This window comes from Vidua chalybeata, chromosome 2 (genome assembly GCF_026979565.1).
Source record: "Vidua chalybeata isolate OUT-0048 chromosome 2, bVidCha1 merged haplotype, whole genome shotgun sequence".
Classification (NCBI taxonomy): domain Eukaryota; kingdom Metazoa; phylum Chordata; class Aves; order Passeriformes; family Viduidae; genus Vidua; species Vidua chalybeata.
In genome coordinates this window covers 85,036,911-85,049,251 of record NC_071531.1, presented here as the reverse complement: position 1 = coordinate 85,049,251, position 12,341 = coordinate 85,036,911, and the positions used below count along the sequence as shown (strand labels likewise).

Here is a 12,341-nt window from a genome sequence, read left to right as displayed (position 1 = left end):
ATTTCTTTCTACCTTTTCATAATGCTCTATCAGAATTTCAACGACGATATTCTGAAACTTAATGTTCATCATAGCAGCCACGGTTTCCTCTTGTGCTCTCATCAGAGTTGGTCCAAAGATAACACCAAGGTTGGATACGGTCATTAGATTTTGTTGACTGTGCAATGATACCCTTTAAATGAACACAAACAATATGTGATTTAATTGCTGTGCTAAACTACAATTTTAACAGGCAAAAACTTGCTAAGACTACTACTTTTACAGGATCTCAAGTTCATGCCTCTATTTAAAATACGTTTTTAAAACTTCCACTTACACTAGAATCAAAATACAATGTAGTACAACTACTATGTTACCATTAAGGCTCCTGTCATGCAATAACTTAATGGATAATGAGTATGTCCTCCTAGAGTAGTATTTCAGTTCCTGATATACCTGACAGGGAAAGGCAACTGTATTTGGAGATCTACACAGAGAGATTCAGAACACCTGAAGTTTAGAAGTCTTAGGGCAAGCACTATCTCTCTCCAATGATTATACAGGTCCTTATATACTTTCAACTGGATTGACTGAAAATGCTGTGTGGTAACAGAGATCTACCACATACCTTAGTGCTCACGTAAAGGAAAGAAGCTTAGTTACTGAAAACACTTAATTTGCAATAGGACCTCTTTATTAATTTGATGAAAACACGGGATCAATGGATTAAGTGAAATTATTGTTTCTGTGTGATAGGTAACATTAGATGATCATAATGACATCTGGCTTTAAAATATATTAACATTTTACTTCTTGTATATTCTGTTATCACATACTTTACCTTTTCTACTTTTTTTTTTCTTTTTAATGTAGAATTTAAAAGATTAGTTTTCCCAATAATTTATTAGATAGTTAAATCTCAATCAGTAATACTCATTGCCCCATTTCTCTCCTTACTACTAAGATTTGCCAATTAAAAACTGTATCATCATAGATCCTTTGAAACAACTGCTAGTGATTCCCCAGTCACAGCTGCCCTATTGCCTCATTTCTGAGGAATATTATGCCAAGTCACAATTATAAAATCACCTTAATGCATAATTTTATTGAATCTGTTACCAAATTGAACTTAATAATGCGTCACTGGATCCCATTTTTCTCTTCCTTCTCACCACCATCTGCTACTATGGTCAAGCTGAGCATTTTTAGCCATTTCCTATGCAATTAAAATAATTCTTGCAACTTCTAAAATTAAGAAATAGTAAAATCAATAAAATATTCCCTTCATATTTGGGATAAGAAGATTTTAGCATCCCATTTTCATCAAGAAGTAGGAGAAATATGGGAAAGGGTTTTGTGTAGGAGGCAGCACAGTTATAAACTGTAGGAAAACAAATGCCTATCTTCTTAGATATTTCTTATATTGCTTCAGTAAGTTATCTCAAAACTTTCAAAATTGTTACCTCAGACAGACACACTGGCAGAGATCATTATTTGGAAGCCACATCATGAAAATGACTCCACTATTAAAGCACAGTTTTAGCTTAAACTAACTTTCTCTGAAACAGATCTTATGTTTATCTCAGATGACTAAGGGTCTTTTGGGAAGTCCACTAGTATTTTAATGAAACTGGAATGTTGAATAATTCAGCTCTAGATATGCTATTAAAAAAGCTTAAAAAAACCCCTCCCTTTGCAATCTAACTCTGCTGTGTGCTGCACAGTAACCATAGAGGTCTGTTACACAAATCTTATAGCATAAGAGAGAAGGTAGTGTTTGTCTGGTGTTTGGGTTTCCTTGGTTACAAATTTGGGAGCTTGGTTAATAAGAGAAATGGTGAATTCAATAACACTGCGGTGGGAAAGGGCTTTCTACAATGCATTCCAAAGGCTCGATTTCTTGCAAACGAGAAAGAACCCAGGGCTGTCAATGGATCATTTTGATAGCCACTTTCCCCTGACTTGCTCCTACTGGTGCTGAGCTACAGCACAGACACAAACTGAGGTAACCACCATTTCAGATGGCTGTAGGGCATTCATGGAAATGCCATTGCTTTCTCCTCAGAATCTCTTAATTTGATGCATGACCAGCAAATTTGTGATACTGCCAGACTGCAGACTCTCAACTGCCTACCACAGGTTGTTAAATTATACCAAAGAATGATTCATTCTTTAGACTAGGCATAATTTGACTAGATAGCTTGAAAAACCAAAAAGTGAGTTACCACTGTGAAAGTAACACCAAACTTGCCATGTTTATCTAGCTCCTGACTATGTATCCATGAAATATCACCTCTCTCCAGGGTGCTTTTCAGGATTTGCCAGTTTTGTATGTTTGTTTCTAGTATGATCTACATCCCACATCTGATCCTATTTAAATTTGCACGGTAACACAGAAGTCAAGCTAGGCAAAGACCTAAAGACTTAAACCAAGAGAAAAATAACATTATCTTTATTTTAAAACCCAGAGCTACAGTGTTTTTTCTTTGTTGCAAAAGCATTTATGAAAAAACTGAACAGCTAAAAGAAATATAGGGAAGGAATTATGCACTTTGAAATTGGATTTTCAACAAAAGAATGATGAAAACAGGAGGTTGGATTTTTTCCCCAAGTTTTCCCATTTCTATAAAATTAGGCACTTTACCTGCCATTTATTTGTTCTTTGAAAAATCTCCACACATCTCTTTGAAAAAGATGAGGGAGGAAGATGGCTAATACACTCAAGAGACTAATTTTAAATTCAGTCTCATTAGAATTGCTAGCATAAACAACAGCTGGCAAATTATATGGAAATCAGAAGGGGTGAATTTTATGTTGGAAAGAAAAGCACTGAAGGCATTCAGTGTAAAATTAAGATTATATCTCTATGAAATGAGAATCACAACAAAGATGAGAAAAGCAAAAGTTAAAGAGAACAATTAAATAAGGGAATACTACAGGTATGCTTTCCTTTGGAATTGCATCTGAGATCACACTGAGAATAAAGAGAAAAGAAAGGAAAGGAAGAAAGTAATGCTTGCCTAACAGTAATTGCATCGACAAATAATTCAGTTCCTATGCTTATATATTCCTCTAATTTTGAAGATTCCAGACAAGCAGCTTTTACAAAATTGTTAATCCTTCATTAAATACTTTCATATTTTTTAGGGTTCTAAAGGAGTAGGTACTGCATTTTTTAGTTAATTAAACAATTCAGTGAGTAAAGAAACTTATAAAATCTTTTTCCATCTGGCTCACTGTGTCAGCCCAAGTATAACAAGAGGCAAGGTCTGCCTAATCAGGTTTTGCAATGAATGCATTTACAGCAGCTTGCTATAGTGCTAGGTCTCCAGGGGCTAATGATACAATGGGCTAAAACCATTTATTTTAGGGCTAAATTATTTCCTGTCAAAGAAATGTTCAAAGTTCTCATTTCTATAACAGGAAGCAGAACTGCACTAGGTTCCACTGTAGACAGCTTACTGCAGCCTGTAGCTCAAGCTGTGATGAAAAAAGCAAAACCTTTGGGATGTAGTGAATTGAATGAAAACAACATGGACTCGTCTCATGTCTTCTAAAAGTGAGCCTTATCTGAACAACTATTGTTTCACTATTCACATTCCTAGATGACTGATACATGTACTATACAGCATCCTAAATCAGAAAGAGTAATACATATTCAAAAGTATTGAGCAAATACCAGCAAAAACTAACCAAATACAGAAACCTACGAGAATAAAAACTTGTCTTTTTTTTATCTCACTGCACATGCCAAGCATAATTCTGTGAAGACAAAAGGTTACTAATTTAAAGAAATGCAAAATGTTTTCCATCTGACAATTAAAAATCAAGAGAATATTAACACAGAGTCAAAAGTTGGACATCTATGTAGATATCAAAAATATAAATAAAAATACTTCAAATTACTGCTTTCAAGTGATACTATACTTCAGACTTGCTAGAGAGAAAAATAAGATCAAACATGAAGAACAGGAATTATCATATCATCTATCTCATTCTATATCCTTTCTAATCTGTCTCATCCTGAAACACTCTGGGACTTTGAGACAGATTCAAACCAGTGTTTTCCATCAACCTTGGCATAGTGTTAGATGTTTCTTACATTTAATTGGTTACAAGTCCTGTATTAAGAACATGAATGAAAACATTGACTAGGTTTATTTTATAAATATAGTTTACCATAAAATACTTAATGTTTTTATTCTGTTTCTACAGAGAGTATTATTCCAGTTAAGTTGAGAACAGTATTTTAGAAATCAAATGTAACTTTGAGTGTCATTGTTTCGACACAGAGAACGGATTAAGCAACACTGACAAATTTAAAGCAGAAATGATAACATATTACAATAATCCCAAAGAGAAAAATAAAAAATAATTACTTGACCAAGTGCTTAATAAGGATGTCCAGCATCTCTCTGTTCTTCTCTGGTAATTTATGCACAAGTGCATGCACTGCCTCAACTCTGTAGTTCTGATCATCTGACTCTATTAAACAGAAAACAAATTGTTGATAAATCAGAACATGTGTGAAGAAGTGACTACAAATGGTATCAGTGCCTGTATGCTAACACAAACATGCATTAAGACGAGCCAAACAAAATTAGCTTTCAAATGCTGAGGAAAATTTGATTATATTTATTACACTGTGAAATCTGTATTTCAAGTAACTTGCCTAAAGCAATTACTATCAATACTGGAACCAACAAATTAATGGCAGTATTGACTTGATTGTACCATTACTTGTACCATTTCAGTGAAGTCAAAGATTTAATCTATGAAATATAGATTAAAATAGCTAAAATTGTTTTCTGTCTTTTATTCTTATCAAGACAAGAGAAAATGGAGAAATATCTCCAAATTCTAAACTGAAGTCATTAGAAAAATGATCTCTGCTATCTCTGTATCCAATTACTTCATTTGTGAAAAGGAGTTCAGATTTGACCTTTCTGATTTCTCAAGGCAAGCTAGGAAAATAAAGGTCTCTGGATGAGAGGGATGAATGTTACAAAAGAATTATCAGCCTATATAAAACAAACAAACAAACAAACAAACAAACATCTAAATGAGGATTCAAAACTTCATGCAGAAGGCAGTCACGCAGAACCACTAAAAGGATCAGAACAAACCACTGAACAGCTTCATCTAGTGTGACTTCTCTGTTTTGAGGGCTGGATCACTGCATATTAGAGCAAGAAGAAAAGTAAAGATAGTGACTGAGGAGAGTAGGGGTTAGAAACAACACTACTTTCATGAAAGCATATTTATTATTTTATTTTTTACTTACTAACAGCAACAATGAAATCTTTGTGCAGCTTGAAAGTCATCAGTGGTTCTGAAAGACACCTGATGGTGAAAAAAACAAATTTTAAATTTAAAACAGACTCATAATCTAAGTTTTATGAGAGTGATTATGATAGCCCTCAACATCTGCACAATGCTCTACTGATCCTAGGAAATCCAATTCAGTGGTGACCGATTAGAAGTAGTATAAAACTCAGTCATGTACACTGTCTGAAAATCAGTTTGAATTGAATCTGGTGCCACCATGTAAGTTAATAAGGAAAATGTTACTTCATCACAGAGCCTCAATGTTTCCTGTCTTCCATATTGTAGGATGGGAGTAAATACAGCTGGTATAACATAGATATGGTATAATGGGCTGCAAAAGCAACATTTTGCCTGAGAAAGAAAAATAAGATGAAATTTAGGATTGAAATTCTGATCTGAGAGATCTTAAAAGAGTCATCCTCTGAAAGGCAGACTGTGAGTTGCCTTACAGACACAAACACACAGCTACTCCTTGCTCACTCATGTCCTAATTTCACAAACACAGTAGCTACGATGACTTGTGCTTCTGAAGATGTATTATAAACTTCTTCAGCCAAAGCCAGTCTTTTCAGTGAAATGTACATGAGCATTCTGCTATAAATCCTAGGCATGTTTTCCAGATTAGCAGTGATTTCTGATGCTGCCCTTTGTTAGGTGACTTGTATAGGAAATCTAGATTTGTAGAAGGCATGTACACCCACCATCTGGGTTTCACACTTTTCATTATGTCTCTTTTAAACTATATATGTCTCTTTTAAATTATATATTGACATCCAAAAGAGTTATCTCAGAAATACCATAATTTTTGAGTATTCTGTCTCTTATCAACAAAAATGACAGGAGGGGTATTTTATTTGTGAAGATATTAAGAACATAAGATAAAAAATCTATCCTTTTGCTGGGATTTTCATTCAACCATAATGTCATGAAATTTTACGGTACACAACTTAAGGGATTCACAAAGAAAAGACTAAGCACAACATGCTATGCGGTTAATATTAAAAAAATTAAATAAAAACATGCAATTAATTGAATTTAGGGCTATATATGGCAGGATTATCTTAAAAAGGTGTAAGGTATGTCTTATTATACATAATCACAGGAATATTAAGCAGGATAATAAAATACTCATGTAATACCAGGGCAATGATACAAGAAATGTATCCAAGAAATATTAACAAGACAAAGATTAATGGGTCAGAAAATGAAAACTGAAACTGTGTGGGATCATACTTACCTGAGGTAGTTTTTTAGTCCACTTGTTATTGTTTTATTGTCCCAAATTTCCATATCAATATCCATATCAGGAGGTGATTTAGGAGCTGGTAGAAATTTGAATTAGAATTTTGTTACAGTTTGACTAGCACATTAACTAGAAAAGCAGCAAAACAGAAGCTACTAGATCAGCCATTTAGCCCAACTAATTATTTATTAGCTAGACTAACCACTGATCTGATCAATTTAAACATTTTCATCTCTGCCAAATTAGAAATAAAAATAAATTCAGTGCTCATAGTTAGTAACCATAAACATTAACTATGCACTGTATCAAAGTGTTAAGTAAGCCTAAGTCCACAGAGAATTGCTAATTCATTTGTCTTAGACATGCAAACACAAGCACCAGAGAGATCAATTAGCAAGAAAAGTGAAAGACTGAAACAAGTGTCTATTAAGGTGAGCCATGATGTGTTATGGAACTAAACTGTGGAGAACTTGTGGAAAAAGCCAAATATATATCAATAAATAGAACTTTAAAGCCAGAAGAAGAAAAGCATTTTAGTAATTTTGCTCATGTGTAACATGTAGAAGTGAATACTAATGCACACAATAAACTGCAGATGAATCACTCATTTTAAGAGTGCGAACTTAATTCAGTGGCAGCCAGTGCACATAAAAAATTTGAATATTGTGACACACTCTTCTGAGCACAGCAGTTGAGGCAATAGGGATCACAGCAAACACACTGCACAATGACAAAAGTTCACTTCAGATACTTACAAAATATGGTATTCATCAGCTTTTGCACCTTGGAATTTACACCACCTATTCTGTACAGCCCCAGGATTGTAATACCTACATTGGGAAAACAAGTAGATGAAAAAAATTAAAATAATGAAAATATGGTTATTTCAATATATGCTGATGCATTCTTGGTGTATGTTTTCAAAACATCAGAATGTATTTATGAAAAACTGTACCATTAGATTCTTAAGTACTGCTTTACCCTACTGCAATCTCTTGTGTGTTTTTAACAAATTCATTCCACTGAGTCCACACCAGTGGAATTATGCTTATACACTAAGCATAATTTTACATTAACAGAACCCTTCTGCATAGAAATGATCCATATTAGCAAACAACAAGGTGATGGCTAGGAAAAGTGAAAAATAAGACCCAAAAACAGTCTTAAAGCACAGTACTCATCAACAAGTTTATATCGCCTAGATGTCAGTGGAATTACCATGCACCTATGTTTGCTTAGACCATCATCCCTTTCAAATAAGATGTGATTGACATTTATATGAAAACAAAAACATATACTGTATACTGTTCTAACACATCAGTTGAGAATTTGTGTTGCCAGTTATAATTGCCACGACTTTTTTAATAGCACAGATAATAATAATAACAAATAATGTTAAAGAGTGACATTCAGAATATAGTATTTAGAACACAGAATCACTAGGTTGGAAGAAACCTTCAAGATCATCGAGTCCAACCCATGCCCTAACACCTTAACTAAACCATGGCACCAAATGCCACATCCAATCTTCTTTTAAACACATCCAGGGATGGTGACTCCCCAGGCAGACCATTCCAACACTTTACCACCCTTTCTGTAAAAAACTTTTTCCTAATATCCAATCTATATTTCCTTTGGTGCAGCTTAAGACTTATTTGATTATCTCAGTCATGATTATTTTATTATTTTTAACTGCCTTTTAAAATCAGCAGGGTTTAAATGTCTTCCATTCTCCCCACTTCAATTCTTAACATTTAAAATTGTCTACTTTTCCTTTGAAAACAAAATTCCTAAATCTGATCTCACTTAAACTAGGTATTTTGTTTTGAAACCCTCTTTCACCCTCCCTGCCCCAGAAAATAATGCAAGCTCTGAGTCAGCAGTGACTCAACAATGATAACATTGCTGGCTGAGAAACTAAATTCAAGTTGAATTCAAAGTTGCATAGAGAACGCATTTGGATTAGAAGAGATCTGCACACTGACAGCTCAGGAAAAGCTATCTCATTTATCTTATTTTATCTCCATTTAAAACTTACTGTGACTTGTTAGATACCACCTCATTCGCAGAGTGATTATTACTTCCTTTTTTTACATTCCCACTAACAAAAATGACTGTTGCTAAACATTAAATGCTGCTAAACAATAAAAAAATAATAAACAATGTACAACATTAGTGAATAAAATTATAGGAGTTATACTCTGCAAAAAAACCAGATGTACCAGCAGAGAATGTTGATTGATGTCATTTTTGGATCTTCAGATTTCACACCTGAAACCAAAGTTGGGAGCTGAGACTCCCTACAGTTGTATCAAAAGAAAAGTTAAGTCAGTGCACACAAAGGAAAGACTAAAGATGTGCGCAATTGTGTATTAAGCTATCTAATCAACAAGAAATTACAGAAAAAGTTTACAAATCTCAAATATGTTAAGAATTGTTGATGGAACTGAAGACAACAATTTGGAGTGCAACACACCCAGATAAATTATGAAAAGTCCAAACCAAACAATGGATGCACTTCAAACAAAGCACAGATGTAAAACATGTAGAATTTTAAAAAGGCCATATTTTAGGAAAAAAGTCACAACCATCTAATACCTTCTTTGTGGGTTAATACACACCTCTTGTTTCAACAGCATGAATACATTTCCTCACAAAGTTGAAACCCGCTTCATTTAAGAACACTATAAAAAAAAAGGCAATTACTTTCCAACATCAATATACGAAATATTCTGTTTAGCTACACTCACACACTAGTCAAGGAGGGCTAATACACAGTTATCCATTACATTATAATACTTCTTCTGTAACAGGCTCTTTGTAGATACATCCATAGCATTCACAACCCAACTTTGTAGTCATTCTGTACCATTAGCAGCTTAATATTCTACTGTCTTTCTCAGCAATGAGTAGCCTCTCTAAAGACACAGTTGAAAGCTGCTGAGCAAAATGCTTTTAAGAGTCCAGGACCTAGATTATTAACAGAATATATTAATTGTTTTTAATATAACAATATTCTTTGTTCCTTGCACATGCACATAATCACTCATAAAATTAATGTAGGAAATCAATCCTTGTTACTGAGTTTAATTAGTCATCTTATTTCAAGTGATTGTACTTCTCATTAATGTTGCATCTTCAATACTCACTGCTCTAACTACCTAAAGATCTTAAAACTGCATATTTGTCACCATTAAAAGAAACACCATCATATTAAAAAAACAGATAGTGAGTTAAATTTCAGATTTTCAAAGTCTTAAATATACCTCCAGTGAAGATATATGTCCAAATTTTACAAATCTTTTTCTCTGAGATATATTATTTAAATTAATTTTACATATTTGTGTTAATATAATGTGACAATAACCAATTTATTAATACAGTGTTAATACAATTACGCACACAAATGTCATAGTATCTTTAAATACACTAATTTTGCTACTCAGTGTATGTCTAACAGGTACATATACAGCTAAAATGAAAAAGATGTGATGGACCAAGGCCAGTTGTATGAGGTTCAACAAGGCCAAGTACTGGGTCCTGCACTTGGGTCACAACAACCCCAGGCAGTGCTACAGGCTGGGGGCAGTGACTAGAAAGCTGCCTGGTGGAAAAGACCTGGCTCTGCTGGTCAATAGCAGCTGAACATGATCCAGGGTGTGCCCAGGTGGCCAAGAAGGCCGATGGCATCCTGGCCTGGATCAGCACTGGTGTGGCCAGCAGGAGCAGGGCAGTGACCGTCCCCCTGCACTCAGCACTGGTGAGGCCACAGCTCCAATCCTGTGTTCAGTTCTGGGCCCCTCACTGCAAGAAAGACATTGAGGGGCTGGAGCGTGTCCAGAGAAGGGCAACGGAGCTGGGGAAGGGTCTGGAGCACAAGTCCTGTGAGGAGCAGCTGAGGGAGCTGGGGGTGTTCAGCCTGGAGAAAAGGAGGGTCAGAGGGGATCTTAACTGCTCTCTACAACTGCCTGAAAGGAGGGTGAAGCCAGGTGGGGGTCAGCCTCTTATCTTAAGTAATAAGCAATAGGACAAGAGGAAATGGCTTCAAGTTGTTCCAGGGAAAGTTTAGATAGCCAACCAAGCTATTCCACAGCAACAGAACTAAAATATATAATAATCTCTTTCTCCCACACATATATTAAGAAACTATAACATTACAGAAATCTAGCAAGATATGGCAACTCAACATGAAGAGCTTACTTTCTTCCTTCTTGCTAATAATGGCTGGCAGTGTGTAGATCTGTAAAAAAAAAAAAAAAAACCACAACAACAATGCAATAGGACAATGTTTCTGCTTTAAATCCTTTATTGCCAGGTTTGTTAGAAGTTGCAACATGCTGTGTACTAGATTGCTGACAGGGAAATCCCAACCTTGCCTTTCAAAATCTCTTGACATTTACTGCTCCAGCACACAGCTGGGTTACAGCTCTATGCTACCATAATGCAACTAATGCATTGGAAATCAGATTTACTGAGTCCAGATGAGTTAAATTTCAAACCAGCTTGTGATTATAATTCCTGTACTGGTTCAGGCCAACAAGAAGCATGTAAAAACTCTAATAGAGCTCATAAAACGGATCAGCCGTTCTTTTCCTATCAGATACAGGTCTGACATCAGCCTCATTCTGTGACTACTTTAAGAGCACAAATAGTGGGAAGAAAACTCAGACAAGCCTGTCTCTCAGTAGCTTTCAACAAGTGTTTCTGCTCTGTGCAATGCCTTTTGAGATGGTACTAATTGTTTACTCCATTAAAGTGCCCAAAAGATGGCTTTTCTTTACCACTGTAATAACAACCACTTCACATATGTTACCTGAACCACGAATCCTATTAGACAATATGCTATGGTGTTACTTAAAATAGCATTACTTTAAATATCCTAACAAAAAATAATGATATATATATAAATGTCGGTTTAAACTAATAGATCTACTTTTCTACTTTGTAGTTATTCTCACTATGTACTTGCAATAGTGTCTCACAAAGAAAAGAACTCTATTTGTTGGTATTGCAACAGAGTATCTGAAATGTATACTAGCTTCTTTCTGTGAAATGTGATCCAGAAAACTGTAAAATGAAAATTAAAAAACATCCTTACTGGTTCCTTTCCATCCATAGCTTCAAGCCAAAGTTTTCGGTTGGATTCTGAAAAAGCTTGTAGTGTGATGATTCCAGGTCTGTCAAAAACACATTCATTGAAGTTACTGTTTTTCTCAAAAAGTATCCAAAGTCAGAATCCACATGCATAGTGATATTAATATATAAAAGACAGACAGAGTTAGAGAAAGTGGTATCAGAGCTTCTGATATAACAGAATAATTCTGAGCTAGATATAAAACACATCTGTTTTTTAGAAGTTTGCTAACAGTCATAAAACAATTTTTAGGAGAACAAATAAAAAAGTCAGTCTATTTATCATATTTTAACACCAAAATTAATTCAATATTTCTCTTTATTCCCAAGATTGGAAAAAATGCTTCTACAAATACTGCATACCTGTATCTTAAATACAGGAAATCTATTCTCATGTATCTGATATAATAATAATATCCAGGAGTAAGTGGAAAAAAAATTGTGGACATAATATTCAAGAAAAAAAAAGTACTACCATGCATTTCTGAAAGTAATAGAGATTTGTATAGAATATGCTTATTAACAAGTATTTATAAAATATTTATAAAAATATTTATGATCTGTTTCTAAAAGAGGATAATCAGTTTTGCTGCAAGTTCCATAAGAATCCATACTGTATCTACCTGCAAACATCATGTAGTAAAGACAACACATATTC

At 34.5% G+C, this 12,341-nt stretch overlaps 1 protein-coding gene across 2 annotated transcripts in view; it reads right to left on the bottom strand.

Annotated features, from left to right (window-relative positions):
* Positions 1–12,341, bottom strand: part of ARHGAP42 (Rho GTPase activating protein 42) — a 142,308-nt gene that overhangs the window by 18,242 nt on the left and 111,725 nt on the right. For both annotated transcript variants that reach the window (XM_053935227.1, XM_053935228.1), the window contains exons 11-18: positions 11,649–11,727; positions 10,751–10,790; positions 9,172–9,234; positions 7,306–7,380; positions 6,545–6,629; positions 5,264–5,322; positions 4,359–4,464; positions 13–172 (exon numbers count right to left, since the gene is read on the bottom strand). In XM_053935227.1, coding sequence (XP_053791202.1) covers positions 13–172; positions 4,359–4,464; positions 5,264–5,322; positions 6,545–6,629; positions 7,306–7,380; positions 9,172–9,234; positions 10,751–10,790; positions 11,649–11,727 — 667 coding nt within the window. The remainder of the gene's footprint in view (positions 1–12; positions 173–4,358; positions 4,465–5,263; positions 5,323–6,544; positions 6,630–7,305; positions 7,381–9,171; positions 9,235–10,750; positions 10,791–11,648; positions 11,728–12,341) is intronic.